General features: G+C 38.6%; 5 protein-coding genes across 7 annotated transcripts; 3 read left to right on the forward strand and 2 right to left on the reverse strand.

The window, feature by feature from the left end:
- Positions 1–11: 11 nt before the first annotated feature.
- LOC136237550 (synaptic vesicle glycoprotein 2C-like) lies at positions 12–9,368 on the forward strand. Its single transcript, XM_066027734.1, has 8 exons — positions 12–585; positions 643–925; positions 2,271–2,342; positions 3,969–4,103; positions 4,841–4,929; positions 5,730–5,944; positions 7,072–7,234; positions 8,969–9,368. The coding sequence occupies exons 1-8, from the start codon at positions 128–130 to the stop codon at positions 9,246–9,248; spliced, it is 1,695 nt and encodes a 564-aa protein (XP_065883806.1). The 5' UTR covers positions 12–127; the 3' UTR covers positions 9,249–9,368.
- Positions 9,283–12,998, reverse strand: LOC136237552 (uncharacterized). The gene is made up of 6 exons (XM_066027736.1): positions 12,685–12,998; positions 12,554–12,625; positions 12,313–12,502; positions 12,051–12,114; positions 10,357–11,297; positions 9,283–9,557 (listed from the first exon to the last, which is right to left on the reverse strand). The coding sequence occupies exons 1-6, from the start codon at positions 12,758–12,760 to the stop codon at positions 9,329–9,331; spliced, it is 1,572 nt and encodes a 523-aa protein (XP_065883808.1). The 5' UTR covers positions 12,761–12,998; the 3' UTR covers positions 9,283–9,328.
- On the forward strand, positions 10,062–19,667 carry LOC136237556 (carnosine N-methyltransferase-like). Of its 3 annotated transcripts, XM_066027743.1 has the most exons (13): positions 12,839–12,999; positions 13,048–13,252; positions 14,068–14,163; positions 14,218–14,291; positions 14,403–14,476; positions 14,662–14,728; positions 15,125–15,303; positions 15,771–15,884; positions 16,228–16,334; positions 16,384–18,866; positions 19,162–19,259; positions 19,322–19,398; positions 19,451–19,667. In XM_066027743.1, exons 1-10 carry the CDS (start codon positions 12,890–12,892, stop codon positions 16,504–16,506), a joined length of 1,149 nt encoding a protein of 382 aa, XP_065883815.1. In that variant the 5' UTR covers positions 12,839–12,889; the 3' UTR covers positions 16,507–18,866; positions 19,162–19,259; positions 19,322–19,398; positions 19,451–19,667. The 3 variants fall into 3 exon arrangements, with proteins under 3 accessions (XP_065883816.1, XP_065883815.1, XP_065883817.1); XM_066027744.1 differs by lacking the exons at positions 12,839–12,999; positions 13,048–13,252 and adding an exon at positions 10,062–10,163; XM_066027745.1 differs by lacking the exon at positions 13,048–13,252 and having other exon boundaries at positions 12,846–12,999.
- LOC136237555 (histone H4 transcription factor-like) lies at positions 16,383–18,936 on the reverse strand. The gene is made up of 4 exons (XM_066027742.1): positions 18,673–18,936; positions 18,179–18,625; positions 16,878–17,481; positions 16,383–16,644 (listed from the first exon to the last, which is right to left on the reverse strand). Exons 2-4 carry the CDS (start codon positions 18,618–18,620, stop codon positions 16,518–16,520), a joined length of 1,173 nt encoding a protein of 390 aa, XP_065883814.1. The 5' UTR covers positions 18,621–18,625; positions 18,673–18,936; the 3' UTR covers positions 16,383–16,517.
- A 132-nt stretch (positions 19,668–19,799) lies between the features above and the next one.
- On the forward strand, positions 19,800–23,287 carry LOC136237553 (cytoplasmic polyadenylation element-binding protein 1-like). Its single transcript, XM_066027737.1, has 9 exons — positions 19,800–19,959; positions 20,020–20,107; positions 20,171–20,340; positions 20,428–20,872; positions 21,143–21,346; positions 21,547–21,674; positions 21,993–22,191; positions 22,454–22,548; positions 22,605–23,287. Exons 1-9 carry the CDS (start codon positions 19,936–19,938, stop codon positions 22,794–22,796), a joined length of 1,545 nt encoding a protein of 514 aa, XP_065883809.1. The 5' UTR covers positions 19,800–19,935; the 3' UTR covers positions 22,797–23,287.
- The last annotated feature ends 14 nt before the right edge of the window (positions 23,288–23,301 follow it).

A 23,301-nucleotide genomic window follows, 5' to 3' on the forward strand; every position in this document is an offset into this window, starting at 1 on the left:
GTAATTTGAAATCTGTTTTGCGCGTGACCGGCTGGGCGGCACGAGATCAAACACCTTAGTTACCTTTCATGTCGTGCGAGAAGAAGTCATAGGATAATACACACCCACTAGGTGTGTATTATCCAGAATGGAGAAGCGAATGACAGGAATCGAAGAAAGTACCGATCTTCGGGACAGGAGTGACTCAGATTCTTCCTTAAGTGGCGAAACGGAGTCTAAAAGTGATTTGAATAAACTGTCAAGTACTCTCGACTCGATAGGGTATGGGTTCTTCCACATTATTTTAACACTGGTGTCCGGATGGGCCTTAGCATCAGACTCAGTAGAAATTTTGTGTATATCATTTATCAGTCCTGCCGCAGAACACGATCTTTATTTATCAAAGAAGAAGGAAGGTTGGCTCGATGCCAGCATCTTCATAGGAATGATGATTGGAGGGTACTTCTGGGGAGGATGGGCGGATGCAGTTGGAAGGCGTACTTGTCTTCTCAACTCGTTAATGCTCAATGGTTGTGCAGGTCTTGTATCCGCCTTCATGCCAAGCTATGGATGGTTCCTGACCTTCAGGATATTTAGTGGAATTGGGTATGTAAATATGTCATCATTGCCTACTGCATTCCTCATGTGTGCTATCACAAACAGGGTTGGAGGTTCCATTCCAGTAATTTTTTCATACTTTTCTGAGTTTTTCTCAAACAAGAAACGAGGTCCCTTCATCGTAATTCTCTCAATGTTTTGGACTGTTGGACAAGTATACACTGCGTTGCTAGCCTGGCTGGTGATACCAAGGGGCTGCATTGAGTTCCGTCTGTTTGGGTTGGATTTCCACAACTGGCGGGTGTTTGCGATGCTCTGTACTATTCCAAGTCTGTCGTCCGCCTTGTTTCTGTTCTTGCTACCAGAAAGCCCATCATTTCTGCTGCTCGTGAGTCATGCATAGTTTAGTAAATGTCAAATATGTTGTATACATTTATTATGAACCTTTTTGTGTGCCCTGCATTATCTACTTAATAGAAACACAAATTAACGAACAGTGATCTTGGCCCTAACATGTCTGGTTTCATACATTTTAGCTGCTGAAAAGGGGAGTCAATTTTGTTGGTTCACTAAGAGAGGTTCCACTGTTCTATACACACATTTTGTATACACAACCACTGGCAAAGAATTTTATTCTGTTTCAATTTTGACTGGCATGGGGCTTACAACTAATCATTGTCTATTTGTATAATAGCAAATCAAGTATCGGTTTCAGAAATCTTTTGGTTCTTTTTACTTTATAAAGCACAGTGAAAGCTCCAAATGGACACCTTGGGGTCGACCAATAGGCAACCTCATGCCAGACAATATTGGGGATTATGATAGTATGGTAGTTTCCTAAACAACTGGGTATTAATTGTGTCCCTGCGTTTATTACATGAACAAATTAAGTACTTGAGTTTCTTTTCTTTTCTCAAAATCATTCTTAAAAATGTGAGAACAGGATGTTGTGTAATACAATGTGATGGCCAGATGTGTGGTAATTATGCCGAGGTGAAAAAGTGATTTTTGTTTTGGTGCTGAGTATGCAAAATATTCTAATTAGTTCTGGTGACATTCTGGTAGTGGTAACCAGATTCTTTCATGGAGCATAGCATAAATGGCAGACCTTTAGCAAATCTATTAGTATTTTAGGTCAATATTGGCTGCATGGCTTGATGTCAAAACACGTTTACCTGATTGTAGTGCGTGAAAAGCAATCTGATTGGTTCTGCCAATCTTTCATCCTGTATAGTCTGTAACAGTGACCAAATGTCTTTTCATTTTTCCTTCGTAATCTAGACCATCTTCTTTCCTCAAAGTGATTAGAACTTTAGCAGCTCACTATAAAATTAGACACCATTTCCTTTAGTGGAAGGTGGTGAGCTAAATACAGAACACAAAACAGAACTAGGAAATATCAAGTGGAACGAAACAAGCTGTACTAACCACTAAAAACAAATTATTTTCTTTGTCAAACTCTACTAAAAGTTCTGTGGGTTTGTTGCTTAGTAGTTTCTACTTCCTTGTTCTGGTATTGTTCTGCCAGAGAACGTCTCCAGTTAAGCCTATTTTAATTCTCAAAATTAAGGACGCAATGAGAAATGCCTCAGGTCTGGCTACATAATTTTTACTTCTGACAGACAACAACCTCTTTGTTGGTAATTAGCCAAAACTTCTTAGTCTATTTATAGAGAAGTGTTCAGTTTGTACACTTCCCTTACTTTGTGTGTGTGTGTGTTTTATTATGTTAGATGAAGAAGCAGAAGAGACTATCCAAGGCATTGTCTACTGTTTCAAGAATCAACTCTCTCTGTTATGGCAGGGTGTGTGTGTTTGTGTGTGTGCGTGGGTGCGTGTGTGTGTGTGTGTGTGTGTGTGTGTGTGTGTGTGTGTGCACCAGTCAATCATAACGGATATGAAGTGGCTATTAATGCCAACCAGTTGGTGTTAATGTCACCCACAACCTATTGACACAGACCTGAACAAAGCACACCAGTTGTATGAAGGTAAGTTTTTGGTGAGTTCAAGGGTTGAAAGACGCTTTTACTGTCCTTCCAACCCTATGCCTCTCAAACTCACCAAAAACTTACCTTCATACAGACAGCAAAGGACATCATTGTGCTTAACAGACAAACCGCAGTTAGCATTAATAGTTGGGTTCAACTTTGTCTCCACACTAGGTTCCTACTAATATATACTGTATAGAGGGAAACTTTGGTGAATAGCAAGCTAAATTGCATTTGGCAAATTTAATCTTAATATAAAGTAGGGCTGGGACGAAGCTTCGAATGCTTCGTGGGTTCGAAGGTTAAGTAAACTTTGGATTGTAAAAGTATCCTTCGAAGCTTCGTAATGCACTCATGGTCTACGAAAGAATTACAAATAAAACGTGATTATCTTTATTGCAGCTGCTTATTCGTCTTGCGTAATCAATGTTCGTCTCTTCGTGATCGATCTTTGTGTGCCACGCCCACTTTTATACCATCGCAGTTCAGCTTGCTACCATCCTTAAAACACCTTATAAAGTGATAGATAATACATGGAAAGCGTACTTTTAGCCATTTCTTGGTGTTTACCTGTGCATGATTGCAGTATAGCGGACACACCCATTTGCAATCAATCGTTCGCGTCATTCAGTACTGCTGCTATGCACAAATGCTTACAAACTTATTAAATAAGTTTAGAAAGATAAAACCTAAGAAGGATGTGCATAAATACAAGAAAACCTACAACTTGAAAGCTAACACCGAAGCTTCGAATGTTCGAACGTTTTATTAGCAAATATTCGAAGGTAAATTTCAATATTCGTCCCAGCCCTAATATAAAGATCAGGCACTAGGAGTAATTGGCGGATTAAACTGCGAATTTGTAACATATTGCCAAATTTGCCAAAGTATTCCCCCACTAAAGTTTCCCTCTATATGATATAAGGTGAGGGAGGGAGCTAGTAGTGGTAACTCCACATTAGGAACCTTGGCTAGAGAATCTGTAGGTATGGAGCTGGGGATCCACTTTTTTCCCCTTCGCATTGATTTAAGCTGTTTGGTCCATTGATGTCAGTAGCCCTAGCTTAAAAGAAGCTTTACAAGCTAGTAAGGATCAGTACAATAAATTGTCCTAATATAAAGCAAAGACGAGGGGATCGTCATCATGCAAATGTGATGCCTACTTTAGCCAATATCAATAAATCAACATGCTTGTACACAGGAGTACATTGAATCCTATGGACAAGTGAACATGCAACTCTGTACACTACAGTACATGGTAGTCATGTTCAAATTTCACTGTTTAAAGGGTTACAAGGTCACAAGCGGTGACTCCCCTTGTTTGCAATACTGCATAAAAGCATGTAGAAATTGAGTAACATCAGCTGTTTAGCTCATTCCCAGTTTGTACATAAATTCAAATTTAGTTGTATCGTTAATATTGAGCTCCAATTGTGTTTGTAGCGTAAACCAGCTGGCAGTTTCATCGAGATAGATATCTCCAAAGAAGAAGAACACCTTTCCTTTAGCAAGCGGGGTGGTACCCTGGATTCAACTGTGAAGGGAGCTTTACGTGATGCTGGCATGAAAGTTGTCTATGTAAGTTGAGAGACGGTGTGGATAATTTCACAGATATTTTTTTGTGGTTTTTATCCTGGATCGATAATTCTGTATGTGTGTGATAACTAGAATGATGCACAAAAGCCCACTTGGTTGCTTGTACATTTATCATCCACAAAATTTGGAAGCAGGAGGTCAATGGTAACAGCAAGCTACAAACATATGTTTTATTATAAAGTTTATATGCACTTGACTAGTAGTTGAATAGTGTTAGGTGTGTGGGGTTAAAGTGATGTGATGGGAAACAATTGATCAAAATTATCTGCCATAGAAAGTTCGACATGACCTATCACTGGTGGGATTATTCAATGGTTGTAAATTGTGAAACTGAAAGGAATTGAAAATTGTTTGAAACTCTTGTGTTACTGTGATGTCATAACCACACCTGTCTCAGATGTCTCATTGGGACTGGGCAATTATTTTATTGATGTCAATCAATTTATCATATAGGAAGTCTTGTCCCCTTAATGTCTATTTTTTCTCATGGTGACATACTTGACTAGCATGATGAGAAAATTAATATGGGCACTTGAGGACACCTACATAATCCAGACACTTAGTTAAAGTCCCAAGGTATCCCTTAGTACATAAACCAACCTGGAAAATCAGGACACCTTGATAATCAAGACATTATTATTCCAAGGTTTCCATATCAGGATCAGGTTCCACTTGTAAATACTCTGTCCTTGTGGTAATCACTGCTGGTGTTGTTACAGATATTCAATACTACAAAGAAGTTGTTCTCGAAGGAGTTTATCAGACGTACGGTAGTATTGGTGATCATCATGTTTACGTTATCATATGGGTGAGCCACTCCCCCTTCTGTCTGCAAACACTGTACACATCTCACTACCCATAATGTGTACACAATTAGCTAACACAGCATCAGTCATAATCCTAAGACATGTTGTGATACAGCCTGGTGTTGATGTCGGAAACACTCTTAACACATTAACTAGAAGTATGTATGGATATAATGTAGCACTTGCTTCTTAGCTAGGAATGTCATGTGTTGCGGTGTATCCGTACACAGCATGTACAGGTTGCACATTATTATAATAACTGGTGTCAAATGTTTGAGATCATGTGATGGATGTTGATGTGTGATCATTTATCACTTACAACTACCATTCCGTCATTTGTGGGGTTTGTTTGAATCCTAGGGCTGATTTAACTTGGTAGTTTCCAAAAAAAAACCCAGGTAAATGTCTTTGTTCTATGTTGAGTGCATTGTGAGAGTGCAGACCCCACACTGTCTGGCAAGTAATGTTTGTTTGGTGTTTTATGTAATTGTGTTGTGTTTACATCAGAGGAAATCGATCATGCACCATCACCCCATCATGTGTTGGCTTTTGTGTGTATAGGGATGTAAGAACATGACTCAAATCCTTTTTGTCCATTCACAAAAAGTATGGATAAACTATGTGTTGTGTTGGGGTGGCTGAAAGAAGGTTTGGGACACACTTGACATACTAATTCGCGCATTTGAATATTTGGTATTGATACAGCTGTATGGCATTAAACAATATTTCTAGGTCATATATTGTGGTCCTAATAGTGGCCATATTAATGAAGTTATTTACTGTAATACACATATCATAATAGGTATTACGGGCTGCAGTTGTGGTTCCCAGAATACTTCAAACATGTCATTGATGAGAATAAACCTAAAAATTCCACTGATGATGATGACTACAATAACTGTACCAACACCGACGTAAAACCATATAAGGATAGTTTGTATGAAGCAACTGCCAGTGTACCAGGCAACTTCCTAGGAGTTGTTGTGATCAACATTATTGGAGGGAAACTGCTGTTGAGTAAGATGATGTCACTGAATATCTTTGTGATATCAAATGTTAATTAAAAAATCTCAAAAATTGTTTTAATTTTTTTTGTTGCCGTCATGACCTGTTAGCAGTCACACTAATATTACCATTAAACTTCTTTAAAACTCTCCATTATGGTTACAAAACAAAACTGTAACCAAGACAGTCCCAACAATTCTGGTTCATACATTTCTACCTCTGAAAGAGGACCCTCTTTATTGTAGTAAGAATGAGCCAAGATTTCTGCTAGACAGTATTTTCATAGTCCATATATTTGTATCCAAGGTGCAAGTTTTGACTTTTTCACATAAATATAAGAAAACGTGGATATTAAAAGTGTGTGTAAGTTTGTATGAAATGGTTATGGTTGACACATCTGGTAGAACACGATGGAGCCTTTAATCTGTTGTTAGTCCATCTTGTGTAAGGGCTACAAATTACAAATTATAATGTGGTGTTTTGTCTTTCCACTAGCAGCCAGGTGTAAGCTTTCACTTCAAACTTTGTCCTACAGTTTTCCCACCAAATTTGTTAACACGTTAATAATGAAAAGGCTTCTTTGGTAGATGATTATTATTGTGTGAATGACAGTGATTGCTTGGGGATAATTTTAGCTACCTATCAACTTGCCATAAATGAGGTCCATTTGTTTGATGTATAGACAATGTGATGTGAAAATGAATGATGAAATAGCATGGTCATTGAGTAGTTAAAGTACCCTGTACTGATTATCTCATGGTTTAAACAATAATGATATTTATATGAAGCCATGTAAAATAGGAAATTAATTTCCTCCTGGTTGTGATGTCATAACTGTTCATCACCACACCTCCTGTAAAATGGTGACACCTTATTTGGGCATGTCTCATACTACCTGATACAATTACCCATTATGGTTTGATAGCATCTGGTGGAGAATGGTATCCATCCACAAATGGGAGATGTGACAAATTTGGTGATCAAAGCATGAACATATGTTGTCATAAAAGGATTTCATGAAAGCCTTTTTAAAATGTATTCATCAATTAGGTTGTATCATCTGCCATACTTCACTCCGTTTATGTTCAAGTGGTCACTTAAGAAGGTGGTCACTTATTGAGAATGTTATCCTCTTATAGCTGGCAGTATGCTAACGTCTGGGATCAGTGTATTCTTCATATGGTGGGTGAAGGCTACTGAAGATGTTGTGATCATTCTCAGCTGCGTATTCAACGGTGTCTCCATTGCTGGATGGAATGCTCTGAACGTACTCAACGCTTCATCCTTCCCTACCGAACTAAGGTTTGTCACTATGTATGGCCTAAATTTCAACTGAGCAAACATATATGTAGCACTAAACATTTTACAACTATATATTTTAAATTGTGAAATCATTGAAAGTATGTAAATCGGATGGGGCTGCAGGTTCAAGGCTACCCAGGTCCAGTTCATGGATTTTCTCTTTTCTCCAACTTATCAAGCATACTTAATATAACAGCTTTAAACAGGCTGTAGGACCAGGTGTCTACAGACCTTTAGCACTTGTGCTGTAAAGCCTTAATAAATAAAATATAAGGTTTAACCTTTGAAGAATTTACAGTAACTACAGTTATGTTCTACACAAAATTGTTTTACATATCTTATGGGTAGTGACATCGTCACTTCCATCACTGCTTAAAGTTCTTATCATGGCTTCCGTATTAGTAGCAAATAGACAGAAATTAGTGCAGACAATAAATTTGTAATGATGTTCTGTATTCCAGTATCTTTACATGTATTTAGCCTAAGGTTTTCATATTTCGAGGTGTTGAAGTAATCAGCAAACGAAATTCCATAAATTCATACTGCCAATAATGCTGTAAATGTGTCATTCCCCCCTTGAGCAGTTACTGATTAGAGTATCGTACTGTATGTAGACACTTTGACAGAAGGACAAATCGACTGTGAATAAGTATCATAGATCTGTGATTGTCAAATCTGACTAAGTAAGCACAACAGTTCTGACATCACAGTTGATGATGTCAGAGGCTATATCCCACTTGTTACCTCAATCATGTGTAAACTGTTTTGAGTGAATTAAAATGTTTTAAATTATCACTCAGTTTGTGTGTAGAGTGATCTATTAGTTGACATACTTGTTTGTGTGTGTCTCTTAATGGTGTGTGTCTCTTAATGGTGTGTGTAGTGTTGTGTGAGTGTCTGTGCATGCATGTGTGACCAAAATATTCCACCAATGGTGAGTAGCTTCATTGTTGTTTACATGAAGACTTATATAGTCCGTTTACTTTCTATGTTTAAAGATTAGGCTAGCAGAAATTTCTTGTGTTTGCTAACAAGCTTTGTGACTTGCAATCTTTTGGTATTATTGATGATCAAAACACCTTCATCTTTATACTGAATACCTGTGAAAATTGCCAGAATTTTGTCATACAAGTGTATAATTGCTGCTTTTCAATTGCAGCACAAAATTCTCCTGGTTTATGTTATCTATTGTCCTCAGTAATTTGCACATGTGTTACTAATCATTGTTTAATTATTGCAAATAAGTTGATCAACAAAACTTGATCACGAATAGCATCTATTGTCAAGTAGGGCTAATGATTATAGAGTTTCAGTGTTCTAATACTGTCTAGTATCAACAATTGAACAGTCACTCAACAGTCACACATGAGTGACATGTTGAAGTAGTAACAAACATTAAGGGAATGTTCCAACAAGTAAAGAACATTAAATGCCACAAGTCTAGCTGTATATAACCTCATTTCTTTGTTGACAGTTACATTATGTTTGTGGCTGACAACAAAATTAAATTAGGCCATGTAAACTTATCCCCACCTGTGTTTCTATACTGAATGAAGCTGTTTAGCAATCTTTAAAATTACTGACCAAAACAGTTGCTTGTGAGCTAGCTACTGTATAGTGGGATTTTTTGGAAAAAAGTTTTTGCAATTTTCGTGAGAAGCTTGATAAAAATGGTGTTGTTTTATAAATGCAAATATAACAGGATATAATACTGCTGTGCTATCCATCCTTTAGGTCCACAGCTATGGGGTTTCAAGCTGCAGTTGGACGTATCGCTGCAATCGGTGGCATTGTCACATTTGGATCGTTCTACAACTCATCACCTACACTGCCAATTCTAATAGTAGCCGTGTGCTTGTTCACGGGAGGGATCTGCACCATGGCACTACCAGCAGTTAGCAAGGCAGACAAACACAACTTTATTGTGAGAGGCACGAACAGATTATGTTCTTGTGTTATAGTAAATGTGTTTGGAATTAACAAACCATATCGTTCCAGTTATACTAAATTATAACTCTGTACCAATGTACCCCTTCCATTTGCACATATGAATTCTGCACTAGATATATTTTTACATTTGTATATAATATGTTTTCATTGTATAAAAAAGAGATCTTTTAGAATTTCACTGTCAGTTTGGCCAATGAGAAGGCGTTTTCCAACTGGCTGAGTGGCTGTGGTAACATTTGAATGTCTTGTTCTATGTGGAGTGGTGGGCATTATATAGGACACATCATCAAAATAGTTACTGTGGTGCCAGCTACTGGGAGCTAACGTGCTGTTGAGGGTAGCCGCTAAATCTTCCAACTGGAGCTCATCATCCCTGGTGAAAGAATTATACATGCTGTACTAAAACAGAACACTTGTCTTTTTGTAGTAGTGTACACACATCTAGCCATAGACCCCTTAGTACACAATTTACACCCCAAAAATTAGTACACTTAATTCAACATGGTCCCAAGGTGTTCTGATGTACATATCCAAACAACCAAATTCCACTGGCTACACTATACACATTACAAAACTGAAAGTCACAATGGTTTAGTAGTTGTACGTTTACACCTAGACAACATTCCTGGTTACAAGGTTATGTGTACAACAAGTCATTGAGTTAACATGTCATCAATCAGCAATGTACCCATATGAGCTGACAAATTAAGTCACTTAACATGTTATTAACCTACAAGCCAAACATGTGACTACTACCTTATTAGGAGACCCTAGAGTGTCTGAACTTTCAACTTGGTGGATTTGTTTTGGCAAACTTCAGTTATCTACCAAATAAGCTATAAGGCACTTGGAATGACACAAACATCACATCTAAGACTGTCCTAAAAACCATATGGAGGATAATGGTGGAACCATACAATATGGATACCTTTGGGACCAACTTGAATGTCCTCGTTATCAAGGTGTCCTGATTATCCAGGTCAGTTTATGTACTAAGGGATACTTTGGGACCTTAACTAGGTGTCTGGATTATGTAGGCGTCCTCAAGTGTCCACACTAACAGTAATACTGACACCTTGGGACCAACCAGTAGTGTCCTGATTTTCCAACACTAACGGATACTTTGGGATCGTAACTAAGTGTCTGGATTATGTCAAGTTATGGTTACTAACCTGTAAGAGTCATCTTCAGTCAGATGAGTGACATCATTGTATAGTGTGTAGTTGTGTTGAGGAGGTGTGGCCATGTGATTTGCATGTGATGATGAGGGAGGAGTTATGAGGGTGCTCTGAAGGTGATCATTTTCTTGAGTATTAGCTGACTGTTCCTGTGTAATAGTCACTACTGGTTTATTAGTCACACTGTGTGTGTTGACTACTGCTGGGTTATTAGTCACACCACGCATATTCACTACTACTGGATTATTAACCACATCTTGAACAGTAGCCATACTCACTACTGGATTGTTAGTCACATCCTGAGAATAAGTCACATGTTGTGAGTAGCTCCCTGGCGGCATCACAGTAAGGGAAGCCTCTCTACTAACATTCTTTAATAACAATGATTGCGATAATGTCTCTATTGTGTTAATAGTGTCTTTAGCATTCAGTAGTGCTGTAGCCATCAATTGTTCCATCTTGCTATATTCCTGAGAGCTAACAGCTAATGAGGTGACACTTTGTTGTGATGGTTGTACTGGTATAGTAGTTACTGGAGTAGTATGGTAAAATTCTGTCTGTACGCCAGTATGCACCACCGTCTGTGTGGCCGTATCAATACAACTGCTGCTGCTGTATGCAAGATGTGGGTGAGGCTGGGTACTAGCCAATGGGGAGGCTTTACTGTTGGCTGCTGGGCGTGGCTGCGATACAGCAGTGCTAGCTGGCGGTTGAGGTGCAGTAGTAATATCACTGAGATGTAACGGTGAGGTAATTGATGATAATGATGATACAGTTGATGACGATGATTGACGTGTTATTACATCATCACCCAACGGGTAGTTTAGTCCATGATCCATATTAATAAATTTAGTAGGTGGGGCTGGGTGACCATGTGACCACTGGAGGTGTGGTGCAACAGGAGCAGAGCGATAAACAGGAATGTCCTGTCCAGTCTGTACAGCAAGGAGATAATAAATTGATAAACACTGGGCTATTGCACAACAGAGAACTTTGATGGAAGAAATAGTTGATGAATGCTCACTTTATCAGCTCGACAAAAATCACAAACTCATGGATTTAAACATGTACTTTTGTTAAGTGCCCATTTCATTGACGAGCTTATGCAAATGTCAATCTTTGCTTCTGTCAAAGTTCTCTGTTGCAACAATGATAACCAGGTATCAGTAGAGAGCACAAATAAAGTAAGAGTTACTGGTCACCTGTGGGCCACGACCTTATTAAACAGGTAGCTACATTAGGTACATCATTTTGTACACATTTGGGGATTTTCATGGATTCACTGAAATGAAAACCACTTTATTACAACAATTTTATTATCTCGAAAGTAATTACAGTTTTGCAATATACCAGGAACCCATAAGTGCTGTAGTAATAGCCAAAAATAGCATTGAAAGGAAAGGTTGATACCAGAGAAGGTTGATACCAGAGAAGGTTGATCATGCATCACCATTCATCTTGTGATCTCAAAACTACTCAACACTAAAATGCTAAAGGATGTCATCTCATATTAACTAGTTTACTTCACTAGTGTATAAATCTATGCCACAACTACACTTCTCAACCGTACCATTTGATCAACTTTAGCAGATGATAGGCAAGGTCATTATTTTTATCAAGATTAGTTTATGATATTCTTAATGATTGTGTTATAATTATCACAGTCATAATGGACAACAATAACTCACCTTGTTGTTATGAGATCTGATGGCTTGTAATTTGAGTTCTGATTCTTGTAAGCTTCTTTCAAGTCATGTTCATCACCAGTTAAGTAATAAACAGACACTAACACATGCATAGAAACTTTGACCATGGGAAAATGTGGCAAAGTCACAACACAAAACTACATGTTTAACACCAAAACAAAATTAGCCATTTTTCTATGTAATTACATAACTCTGCCAAATATTTCCACTGTCAAACTCCTCCTCTTTATAAGTTTCAAGGATACTTCTTCGCTCTTCTAGTAGACTTTGTTGTTCTAGCTGAAGATGAGCCAACTTTCCATCAAATTCACTTCTCTCTTTCTTCAGTAGAAGTTCAATTGCATCCTTCTCAGCTCCAGTCTTAGCCAGATCTTCAATCAACAACCTTACTTTGTGTTTATCTTCAGCACATAGTGTCTTTAATGTTGAACGTCCTGTACATCATAGTATGATCATTTGTGTGAGGTACATAGCTAGCTACTGACTTGATGTCTTCTTCTTATGACGTTCTGCTGTCTGTATGTTGGTACCTACTGAAGGTGGTTTGGTGGGGACGTCTGATTGAAGTAGATATCCAAATCAATTTGGAGGGCATTATTTAGAAAAGATCTCTTACCATTTGCCGATACATTTATCTTAACAGCTGGCGAGCTATCCACACTCCAATAGACTTCTTTACGCTTGGAACTCATCCGCGTCGTGATGTTCGCGAGCTAGCGTGAGTGACGTACACCATAGCAACCGTTGCTATCCTTTATTACGGAATGCGAACGTTCTATTAGAGCAATACACGAAAACGGAGAGCATACGGAAAGTATACGATGGCAGGTAGTGATCCAACTGGAGAATGGACAAGAGACTTTACAGAAGAAGAGATTGCTCAAGAAAAGGCGCACGTTCAAAGAGTCATAAACGCCTTTCTCTCGTACAGGTACCAGTCCCAGTTGCAGCTGGTGTGATTTTAATGCATCTCGGACAGGGCGCACGCTTTGCAACGTGTCTCACGTGCTTTAGACAACTACCACAAGTTGCCCAGTCGTCACCAGAAGATGTTAACTGGACATGCACAACACCTAGCAACTGTTAGAGCCACTGTAGAAACTAACCACCTGTTTGTAAAGACCATAGTGGACAAAGCAGCAGGCATGTTTGAAGATGATCCCAGCATTACAATACCTGACCCAGTTAAGTCATGGACCATATCTTGTACTAGCATCACATTTGACCACTGTTTGCCTCTTCACCGAGATATGTGGTGGTAGTGTGTGATACATCACAAACAGTGTTCATGTGTGTAGTCGTGATAGAGTGAAATTTTAATTTTGTACACAAAACTTAAAATTTACTAGAACACGTGGGTGGTTGATAATATTCAGTTTAAGCTATGTGCTGTTATATAACGTAAGTACCCAGTTAGTTGAATCACACTACTTTTGTATTTCTGAATATGTGCAATCAGTAAACGTGTTGTATCACAACTATAAGGAAGACCTTATCTCTCACTGACCAATTACATCACAAAAAAATGGCATCCTAGCCAAGTGTGCCTCATAAGGTTAGGAATCAGCTGTCTGTTTTGTTATAAAGAATTTCTACTTTTAGAAATGAAGTTGTGTAAATCATATTCATGTAGACTAGTTAGTAAACATTGCTCTTAATTTAGTGGTATTTTTCCTATTGTCTTGTTGAGTTCTTGGAGTTCTTTACTTCCACTGAATTCCAAGAACCACAATATATAAAGAATTTATTGAAACCATCCTAGTTTGTGTAGACCAATTACCAGTTGGCCACCTAAGAAATTTGATACATTAAATGGTAACATCAATAGACTTAGTCTCAGCCTCTTCATTGTAACTGGCTGATCTATAGGATATGTGTGGCTTAGTTTGTGGTAGTCTAAATAATGTCACTCTTTCTCAACATTTGTTTGTTGTCACTGTTTTGGCTGCACCCTACATTGTAATATGATTGGTCATTTCTTTCTCAACGCTTGACCAAGATGTTAGGTGGCTTCCAGCAGCAACTGGCATCTGGTTTTGACATGGAGAAAGTGAAGACAACCATAAAGCAGTTCTACCGGGATTGGAGTTCTGAAGTAGGTTACCATGACAACTAGTGTAATGGTTATGTTGTCATTACTGACACACAGGGTCAAGCAGAAAGGGATACTTGTTACAAGCCAATCATTGATGAAATCAAAGAAAGATTTCCACCAGATAAATGGTATGTGTCATACCTTTAATACTTAACTGGTCCACAAATCCTGTATTTATGAAATAACCTGTGTGTTTAGTTGTTATGGTGTAAGGAAATGAGTTACTTAATGTCCTGTAGTGTCCCTTCAGAAGTCAATGTGTTAGTACCTGGAGCCGGATTGGGTAGACTAGCATGGGAAATAGCACAACTTGGTGAGTATGTGTGTAGTGAAGCTTCTCTCAACTAAACCAGCTTCATTACATGGACAGAAATTTTGGTCCCACTAGCACTGTCCCAGGTCTGGCTATAATAGAACCTTTATTGCAGAAAAAAATAATCAGTGTTACTGTCCACTGCATTTTCTTTTAATAAGAGTACTGTATGTATCTCCCCTCAGGGTACTGTTGTCAAGGCAACGAGTTCAGTATGTATATGCTGTTCAGCTCCCACTACATCTTGAATGAGTTAGTGAGTGTGTGTGTGTTGGTATCTGTTGTGTCAATATTCAGCTAACAATTTTATTTTGGTTGTCATGTTTTGCTACAATTGTATATGTGATTAGATAGTGACTGTTTGGTGTCATGATCATGTTGTACAGGACGTGTAGTGTATAATAAAACATTTCAGTATAATATCACTAGTATAAGGAATTGTGTTTAATGGTGTGTGCCATTAGATTGTGTCCCTTTTGTGTAACAGTATTTCTGTCTATCGGATACAATGTAATATATACTAACAGGTTTGCTTACTAATAATACGGGATATTGTTATAGGATAGTAGTCCCATAAAGGAAGCAGTAATCTTTGATGCAGTAATAAACAACGTTAATATTTCCTTCCCGTGTGTATATTACTCTCAGGGTCAAGGAGGCTAACATGATCACTATACATCCTTGGCTACTACACTTTAACAACAGCATGTCATATCATCACCAACTGTGTGGAGTTAAGATTCCTGATGTAGTGCCAACAGATCTTCCTAGTTACGGATTATTCTCGATGGCTGCTGGTGACTTTCTTGAAGTCTACACAAGACCAGGTATGTCTTTGTCATCATGTCATGCATTACAATTCACATAGCCACAACTACTATTGTTTGGTTACCTGCTTACCCAACACTGCCTACGATCTTTTACACTCTATCACTGTTTCTAATTGGTTCATTTGATTGTGCTAAACAGCAGTGACCTAATTAAGTCATTGTTTACCTCCCTAATTGTAATGCTTGTTACACCATTCCCAGGTCTGCTTGGCCAGATTATGTAATTATTTATAAGTGGTGAAACTAAAACAATAAAATTGTTTGTGTGGTGTGTTGTGTGTGTGCACATATGTTGTGCTTTTATATTTTCAAAAATAAAACGTACTAAAATATCTCAGCTTATGAAGAGAAAAGGCTATTACTTGTAGCAAAGGTGGGTTTGTCTCAAGTGTGATACCACTTTTGACGATTGTTGTATATAATGTCACAAAGCTGTTTTGGATGAGTGTCGTGTGTTATTACAGATGAATGGGACTGTGTTGCCACTTGTTACTTTATGGACACTGCCCACAATATCGTTGCATACTTGGAAAACATTTTCTACATCCTCAAGCCTGGAGGATATTGGATTAACTTTGGTGAGTGGAATTTCCTGTCTGTAGTATTTCACAGGAAAATAACAATTGGAACAATGACCACTTTAAAAGAATATTACATCTCTTCCTGGAGTATTGGGCATCCCTATGTAAGCTGTGGTTAGATGTGGTGGGATAACTTTATTACTGGGCTGTGGCTGCTAGCTGTGATTATCTGGTCATTCTAATGTTGTTAAATATAATGAAAGTGTTTCACAATGCAATCCAGTGTGTTGGCTTCAGCTGCTAATATTACACAGAACCATGAAGCCATCCTGTAATGGGTACCCACAAAGTCACACTCACACTCTTTTGTTCTTAAGTGAAATGTAATGTTTTCAATCAGGTCCTTTACTGTACCACTTTGCTGATATGCCGAATGAGTTATCTATTGAACTATGTTATGATGAGGTACACAGGATTGCTCGAGATGAGATTGGATTTCAATTTTTGGTCAGCAAGAAAAGATAGTGTTACCCGATAACTTGTTGTTGACTAACAGGAGGAGCATACCGGAATGAAGTCATCCTATATCTCTGATCCAAACTCCATGATGCAAATGACATACAATTGTGTGTTTAGTGTTGCCACAAAACCACCCACCACAGTTCACACAACAAAATAATAATGAATTACTTAATTCTCATCTGCAGAAATGTTATCAGGTGTCCCTTGTTGTTGTAACCCATCCTCTTCCATCGTGCTAACATCAACAAGTCGTACTGTCTGCAATCTCTTAACTCCATCAAGACTGGTGATATACCTGTAACACACATAACAACTAGTTAGCAGTGACACAAGATAGTTTCAGTTGTAACCTACACCCACACAAACACCTGCCACACTGTGGTAATGACTTCCATCATTGTATACATACACATGCAGAGATAAGCCGAGCCAGTTTGTCTGCCCTTATATGGCTGTGCTAGACTGTTGATATTATTCATGATGTGTGTTGTAAGGATCAAATTGTAACTAATCACTGGTCTCTCTCACCTGAACCGATAATGCCCAGGCGGGTACTTGAAGCCATGTTGATTGATCAAGTGTTTAGTCAGAGATTGTCCTCGACTGTACTGAGCATTACACACATGACAGCCATACATGTTGCCTGTGTCACTGTGCATGGCCTGCTGGTGACGTTGCAGACAACCAAGACTATTGGTGACATAACTACAGCCATTAGCTCCACAGACCAGTAGAGACGTCCCATGTATATCCATGTGTTTGCGTAGGTTATTGGATGACTTGAATGATTTGTGGCAGATCTTGCAAACATGCTCACACAGATCACCATGTCTCCATTTCAAATGTTGCATCAACCTTCCTTGTGAGTTTACTGTGAGGTCACACTTTGGACACTTTATAATGTTGATGTGATTCCTGACATGTTCCTTAAGAAGTCTTTCATTCATAAAACCTTTTCCACAATAACTGCAAGTGTATTTGTTAACCTCCACCTGTCTCTCAAGATGGTCCTTGAACCGTGACCGGCAAGAGAAGAGTCCTCCGCATGCCGGACATGCCACAGTCTTCTCCTGGGTGTGTGTCTGCATGTGTTCTGCTAGCTTGTACTTGCTCTTACCAGTAAATGAGCAATCTACAGATGTAGATCATTGTTTTAGTAAACACATAAGACACACTTCCCAAGTAATTATAGTGTTGTTCCAGCAACACTAAAATTAGAACAGACACTAAATGAAATGTAGCCTAAAGTAATGGCAGTGAAATCTCAACATTGTCAGCAGACATTTTGTAATACTAGTATTGTAATTGTATGGTATTACATAATAATGAAGGCCTTAGTTGGCACAACTAACTATGAAATGATCTAGCCATACACACAACATAGGCCACCAAACATGGACAACAACCTTCCCACACAGTATCTCACTACTAGATGTGCCATATAAATGTCTTCATTACTACATAATGAACAAATTGTATGACATGAGTGAGACAACCATTAGAAACATGTGACAATGTACCATCAAAGATTTCTACAATGTAAAAGTGAAACCTTTACAGGCTGGCTATACACTTCACATTCTAACATCTTATTAACATATTCACCTTGGCTACAAAACAGTATAAATAGTTATGCCAAAATACCAATGGCCCATGATGGAGCTTCTTGGTAAATAGTTCAATTCAGTTCAGACAGAACAAACCCTTACTCAATGTCAATGACAATACTTGGTATATACAACTTTGTAAGAGTTTCAGGTCTATATGTAGTATAGTAATATCAGTAGGAATGGTGTACATTCAGTAATTATTTCATAATTCAAACTCACCTGACCACTGACATTTCATTTCAGTTGAACAGTGTGATGCAACATGGTCATAAAAGTCACTGACACAGTCAAACTTATCTCCACATTTTCCGCCAGACCACAGACACTCCAACTCCTTATCAAAACTTGGTAGAATGTTGGACATACTAGGGTCTAGTCCACAGTCAGGAAGTTGACGTCTCTTTTGCCACTCACTGCCGACATATTTCAGGTACGTGTGGAAGGGATGAAATAAGCTGTGACGATGAAATTCTGATAAATTTTGTGTGCTCCACCCACAATCCCGCCATGAGCACTGATAGGTAGCATTAGGGGCACGACATAGAAGTAGATGTTCGCGCATGTGTAGGGTTGCTTCATTGACTGTGCCAAATTCAGAGCCGCATATTGCTGGGGCGCCCCATTCACATACGATGTTTTCTTTCAAAGCTTTCTTTGACATCTTCCCTGTAACATTACTTGTAGCGATTCGTACAAATGAAAAAGGTACTAACTTTAAGACTCTTCTATCTACGCTTTTTTCAATTGCAATTCGCGCGCTCGGTAATTTCTAATTAGAGAACACCTGGCGCCTAAAAACGCTTACGTCACTGCAACTTCTAATCAACCCCCTAATTCTTGTCACCTTCACGTTGCGATATCCAGGTGTGCGATACAACATGTCTGTGGACGTTCAGATCAACTACTGGTTAGTTTGTAATGTTAGTAAATTGACTGACCTGATTTTAGTCAGATGATTTTTGGAGAATAATTCGAGAAATAATTGCTGTGGTTAGAAACCCTACATTTCAGCGCTATTAATTTTCAGCTTGGGTGCTATGCAATGGTGGTTGGTTCTGGTCACAATTAGACTTTTTTGTTGATAAGTGTGAATAATGTAGGTGGGTGCTGTGGTGATAAGCCTAGTGTCATGGCTAAGATTCCAGATGTTAATAGTGTGTTAATATTCCATGAGTAAACATATCTCTTATGGTGTAATCCAGTGGTGGATGAGGCTACTCTTCTCGGTACAACTACCTGGCTGATCAGATACGTTCTGAAGTGCCAACTGCTAAAGTAAATGGAGCCATAGCCAAGTCTGGTAAGTTGAGTTTTTTAACATCAACAAGATAATTGCCTTCACCTTCACGGTTTATTATACAGGTGACTTTGAGGTGTTTGTCAACGAGACTCTGATTTTCTCTAAGCAATCTACAGGAGATTTCCCAAATGTGACTTCTGTAAGTAATGTTGTAATAAAAGATACTAGCACAAATATATTTCTATTACCAGGTTGTGAAAATGGTACGCAGTGTTGCTAAGGGAGAACAACCTCAAATGGTCACCAAAACGTCATCTGCAGGAGGCTGCAATCTATTGTGACACTTGTTGTTTGTAACTAGGCTATTATTTCATGAAGACTCTGGCAGAAACATGTAATGTGTTGCCAGTGTTGGAAATACAATTATAAAATGCCTTGTTTGAACAAATTAATAAGGTTTCCAAACCACCTGATAGTGAAAATGTATAAGTGTTGGAGTTACTATGGTGTTTACACGTTGTTGTGGTCATCGCTATCCAATTACCAGCTGTGCGTCATTTTTTGTTGCTTACCAAACACAGGATATTGTATTTGCATATATTTGAGAGCGCGCTTGTGGCCAAGCACATTTGTGAATCAGGCACTAATCGTCTCGCTGTGTATAAAACAAGATAGTCGCTAACCACTGTATATATTTTTAATCCTCTGCTGGAAATCTACTAGCCAGTTTTTTAAAATGTCGGTGATGGTGGAAAATAGGGTAAGTGTGTGTGGGTTGCCTCTTGTGGCTGGGAGAGAACTTAAACTGGTTTTCTTACAGATTAGTAACGGGTTCGCTGTTGTTGATGGAGCGAAATTTCGCCATCGCCAATCTGAAACAGACTCTGGCATTGGTACGCCCGAAGAAGGTACTTGCTTGCAATTGATTTGTGTTTCAAATCGTTGACGTTTTGTGTTCGTTGTTTTTACAGATGTGCAGTGTACCCAGTCACCTTGGACCTATGGCTACCCCATGAATTCGCCACTGGTAAAAACTGCCAAAGCGGACGGGACACAATCTGCGTTTGTATTTGAGATGCCTCTAAGCAAAGAACGCGACAGTTTTCTACCGTCACCAACCTCAGCACTAGCGCGAATGATGGTGAGTTTTGGTGTTAATTGATTACTAGGACCTTAAGGGATAGCGTGACGAGTGGTGACAATATTATCGCTTCGATGTGTTCCCTAGGGTGGATTGTCTGTCAATTCTAGTCAAATTTCAGAGACGGCTGTTAGTAATTCTGATGGAGAGCAAGACGAAAACTGTAGCACTTCAGATAGCGATTCATCTCACCCTGAATGGGAGAAGCAGTGGTCAACGCGCGTCCACCCTCGTACTGGGTTTAGACTGACTAAACAAGCTTCTGCCCCGGACCTTGACCTGGCTAACACACTATACAATAACACTGCTCCGATAAGAAAGACATCTAGTTATCCTCCTGCTGGGTTCAGGAATCGTTCCATGTCCACGAGTCAAGGTCCAATATTTGAAGTACCTTTTCACACACATCAACAACAACAGCCACCACTACCAGAACGATCGCTGTCGCTTAGCTCAAGTTTGGATAATGGACTACCAAGTTTTCCTAACTACAACACACCTCAATCTCGATACTCACCAACCCAACAAATCAGTGAGTACACACACAATATTATTGTATGTGTGTGTGTGTAGACATTGTTTGCTGACTGGCATGTTGATGTAAATGATGTAACCAGTATCACTGGGTGTTTTGTTGTCAATCAAAACTAACAGGAAATATAGTTTGAAGTGGCTGGGGCATATGATCAGCACTAGTAGCCATTGTTTACACTTTGTTGCTGTGGTCTTATCCCTTATTGTTGCTTTGTTGTCACAGTTTGGTTAACAACCAGTTTTCACTTTACAATTTACTATTTTACAGCATCTGCTGACTTCATTTGTACATGGAGTGGCCAGTTACCACCAAGGCAGCACAGAAACCCTACTTACTCTACAAGGATTTTTGTTGGAGGTGTACCATGGGACATTACTGAGGCTGGATTGATGCAGGCATTTAGACCATTTGGTAGCCTCAATATTGAGTGGCCTGGCAAGGAAGGCAAACACTGTCGTCACCCACCTAAAGGTATGTGATTGATGGAGTTATGCTTAAACGTATTAATATTAATAAGTACATCATTTCACAGTTACCTAGAATAGCATAACTGATGTCTTATTTTGACTGACTAGTCATTCACTCTATTTATATTAATGGCTTCAGTTGGGCATGAGCTGTGCTAGTGTTAATGTACAAGTGTTTATGTGGTGTATGCTTTTATCTTGTAGGGTATGTGTATATCACATTTGAGTCAGAACGCTCTATCAAAGCCTTGCTCATGTCATGCACTCATGACCCCAGTAATGGTGGACAGTGGTACTACCAAGTGTCCAGTAGAAGAATGAGGAACAAGGAGGTATGTTTTCAAATGTGATGTCTCCATGGTGATATGTTTGTAGTCACCAAAGTCTTGTGGTTCATTAGTAAAGTATTTTATTTGTGGCTTTTAAACCCGATTCAATCTGTTCTATTGCTAAACCTGGTTATAGTATTGAGGCACCCACACTAAAGCTTATTCATGTAGTGAAGTCACCCCCCACTGTACAGCAGCTGCTGATACCTTTAATAGCAAATATTTTCATCTGTGCTGCTGGCATTGTTACGAGTTCCCACATAACCATATTGTGGCCATTCTTCAAAGGTATCTGGTTTTGACTGTCACTTTGTTCTTTAGGTGCAAATCATTCCTTGGGCACTCTGTGATGGAAACTCTATTAGATGCCCATCACCCAAGCTTGACCCAAGCAGAACAGTGTTCGTTGGTGGTCTACATGGTCTCATAAATGCTGATGCTCTGGCACATATCATGGACGATCTGTTTGGGGGAGTAGTCTATGCAGGCATAGACACTGATAAATACAAATACCCAATTGGTAAGTTATGTTGTATATTGTGTTGAGGTGTGTTAATACTTTGTATTGTAATGCTTTAATGGACACTTTAAACCATTTTGGGTTATTAGAGAAGCCCTTAAGTGTAACTGGCTTCATTACTTGTAAACATTCTGATAGGTTTCTAAGAAGTTCGTTATGAATTTAGTTAGCTGGCTTGTATCATGTTCTGATTATCCCTTATGCCACATGTGGTGAATATGATAGATTATCATTGAGTTACTGTTTGTTTATTGTTTCACAGGGTCAGGCAGAGTCACGTTTGGCAACCAAAAGTCATTTATGAAGGCAGTGCAAGCTGGATTTATTGAGATAAAGACCTCCAAATTCACTAAGAAGGTAAAAACTTAATTCAATATGTAAGGAAGCAATGAATTACACCTGTTTATTTGTAGGTTCAAGTTGACCCATACTTGGAGGACTCGCTCTGTAGTATTTGTAACAGAATTGTGGGACCATATTTCTGTCGTGACCTGCACTGCTTCAAGTACTACTGTCGCTCCTGTTGGCAATGGCAGCATGCTGTGGATGCCTTCACCCACCATCGGCCACTTACTCGTACCACAAAGTCCAGCCGTCCCCTCTAAATGACTTTCCCCCACCCCTCCTCTCTGTACGTAATGGAACATCCCTGATTTATAAACCTTTCCCCATTATCGCTTAGCAAAAGGCAGCAAGATTTTTAAAGTAACAGCAGTTTCATCTTAAATACTTTTTCAGCACAGTTGTAGATTAACTATCAGGTTTAACAGATGTAATCTTTTTTAACAGAAAGAGTTAACTTAAAGTTCTTATTGTAAAGTGACCCTTTTTTTTCATTTGCTGCTATTTTTTCTTGTAACATAGGTTTACATTTATCATTTAACTTGCTGTATGATTTTATTTTGAAATACACTACACAGAGGTCTATTCTGTTTTTAATAGTTCCACAATTTTATTTCACAGAGACTTAGTTATAGCAATATCAGCACTATTATTTTCATTGTTGTATTATTATTAGCAATTGTAGATATATAAAGATCTCTGCTGATTTTGTAACTTTTAAAATGCATTTTATAATAAAACAAATGAAACATCACTTGATGGATAATA

Source organism: Dysidea avara, chromosome 11 (genome assembly GCF_963678975.1).
Source record: "Dysidea avara chromosome 11, odDysAvar1.4, whole genome shotgun sequence".
Taxonomy (NCBI): Eukaryota; Metazoa; Porifera; class Demospongiae; order Dictyoceratida; family Dysideidae; genus Dysidea; species Dysidea avara.

Coding starts and splice junctions, on each gene's coding strand:
- LOC136237556 (XM_066027743.1), top strand. CDS start 12,890: ATGGCAGGTAGTGATCCAACTGGAGAATGGACAAGAGACTTTACAGAA. Junction 14,292..14,402: donor AGATTTCCACCAGATAAATG/GTATGTGTCATA, acceptor AATGTCCTGTAG/TGTCCCTTCAGAAGTCAATG. Junction 14,477..14,661: donor ATGGGAAATAGCACAACTTG/GTGAGTATGTGT, acceptor ATCTCCCCTCAG/GGTACTGTTGTCAAGGCAAC.
- LOC136237553 (XM_066027737.1), top strand. CDS start 19,936: ATGTCGGTGATGGTGGAAAATAGG. Junction 21,675..21,992: donor GAAGAATGAGGAACAAGGAG/GTATGTTTTCAA, acceptor TTTGTTCTTTAG/GTGCAAATCATTCCTTGGGC. Junction 22,549..22,604: donor CCTCCAAATTCACTAAGAAG/GTAAAAACTTAA, acceptor GTTTATTTGTAG/GTTCAAGTTGACCCATACTT.
- LOC136237550 (XM_066027734.1), top strand. CDS start 128: ATGGAGAAGCGAATGACAGGAATCGAAGAAAGTACCGATCTTCGGGAC. Junction 586..642: donor AGGATATTTAGTGGAATTGG/GTATGTAAATAT, acceptor TATCACAAACAG/GGTTGGAGGTTCCATTCCAG. Junction 4,930..5,729: donor ATGTTTACGTTATCATATGG/GTGAGCCACTCC, acceptor ATATCATAATAG/GTATTACGGGCTGCAGTTGT.
- LOC136237552 (XM_066027736.1), bottom strand. CDS start 12,760: ATGAGTTCCAAGCGTAAAGAAGTCTATTGGAGTGTGGATAGCTCGCCA. Junction 12,626..12,684: donor GATAAATGTATCGGCAAATG/GTAAGAGATCTT, acceptor TACTTCAATCAG/ACGTCCCCACCAAACCACCT. Junction 11,298..12,050: donor TCAGATCTCATAACAACAAG/GTGAGTTATTGT, acceptor CTTGCTGTACAG/ACTGGACAGGACATTCCTGT.
- LOC136237555 (XM_066027742.1), bottom strand. CDS start 18,620: ATGTCAAAGAAAGCTTTGAAAGAAAACATCGTATGTGAATGGGGCGCC. Junction 17,482..18,178: donor AATGAAATGTCAGTGGTCAG/GTGAGTTTGAAT, acceptor CTACATCTGTAG/ATTGCTCATTTACTGGTAAG. Junction 16,645..16,877: donor CCTGGGCATTATCGGTTCAG/GTGAGAGAGACC, acceptor TGTGTGTTACAG/GTATATCACCAGTCTTGATG.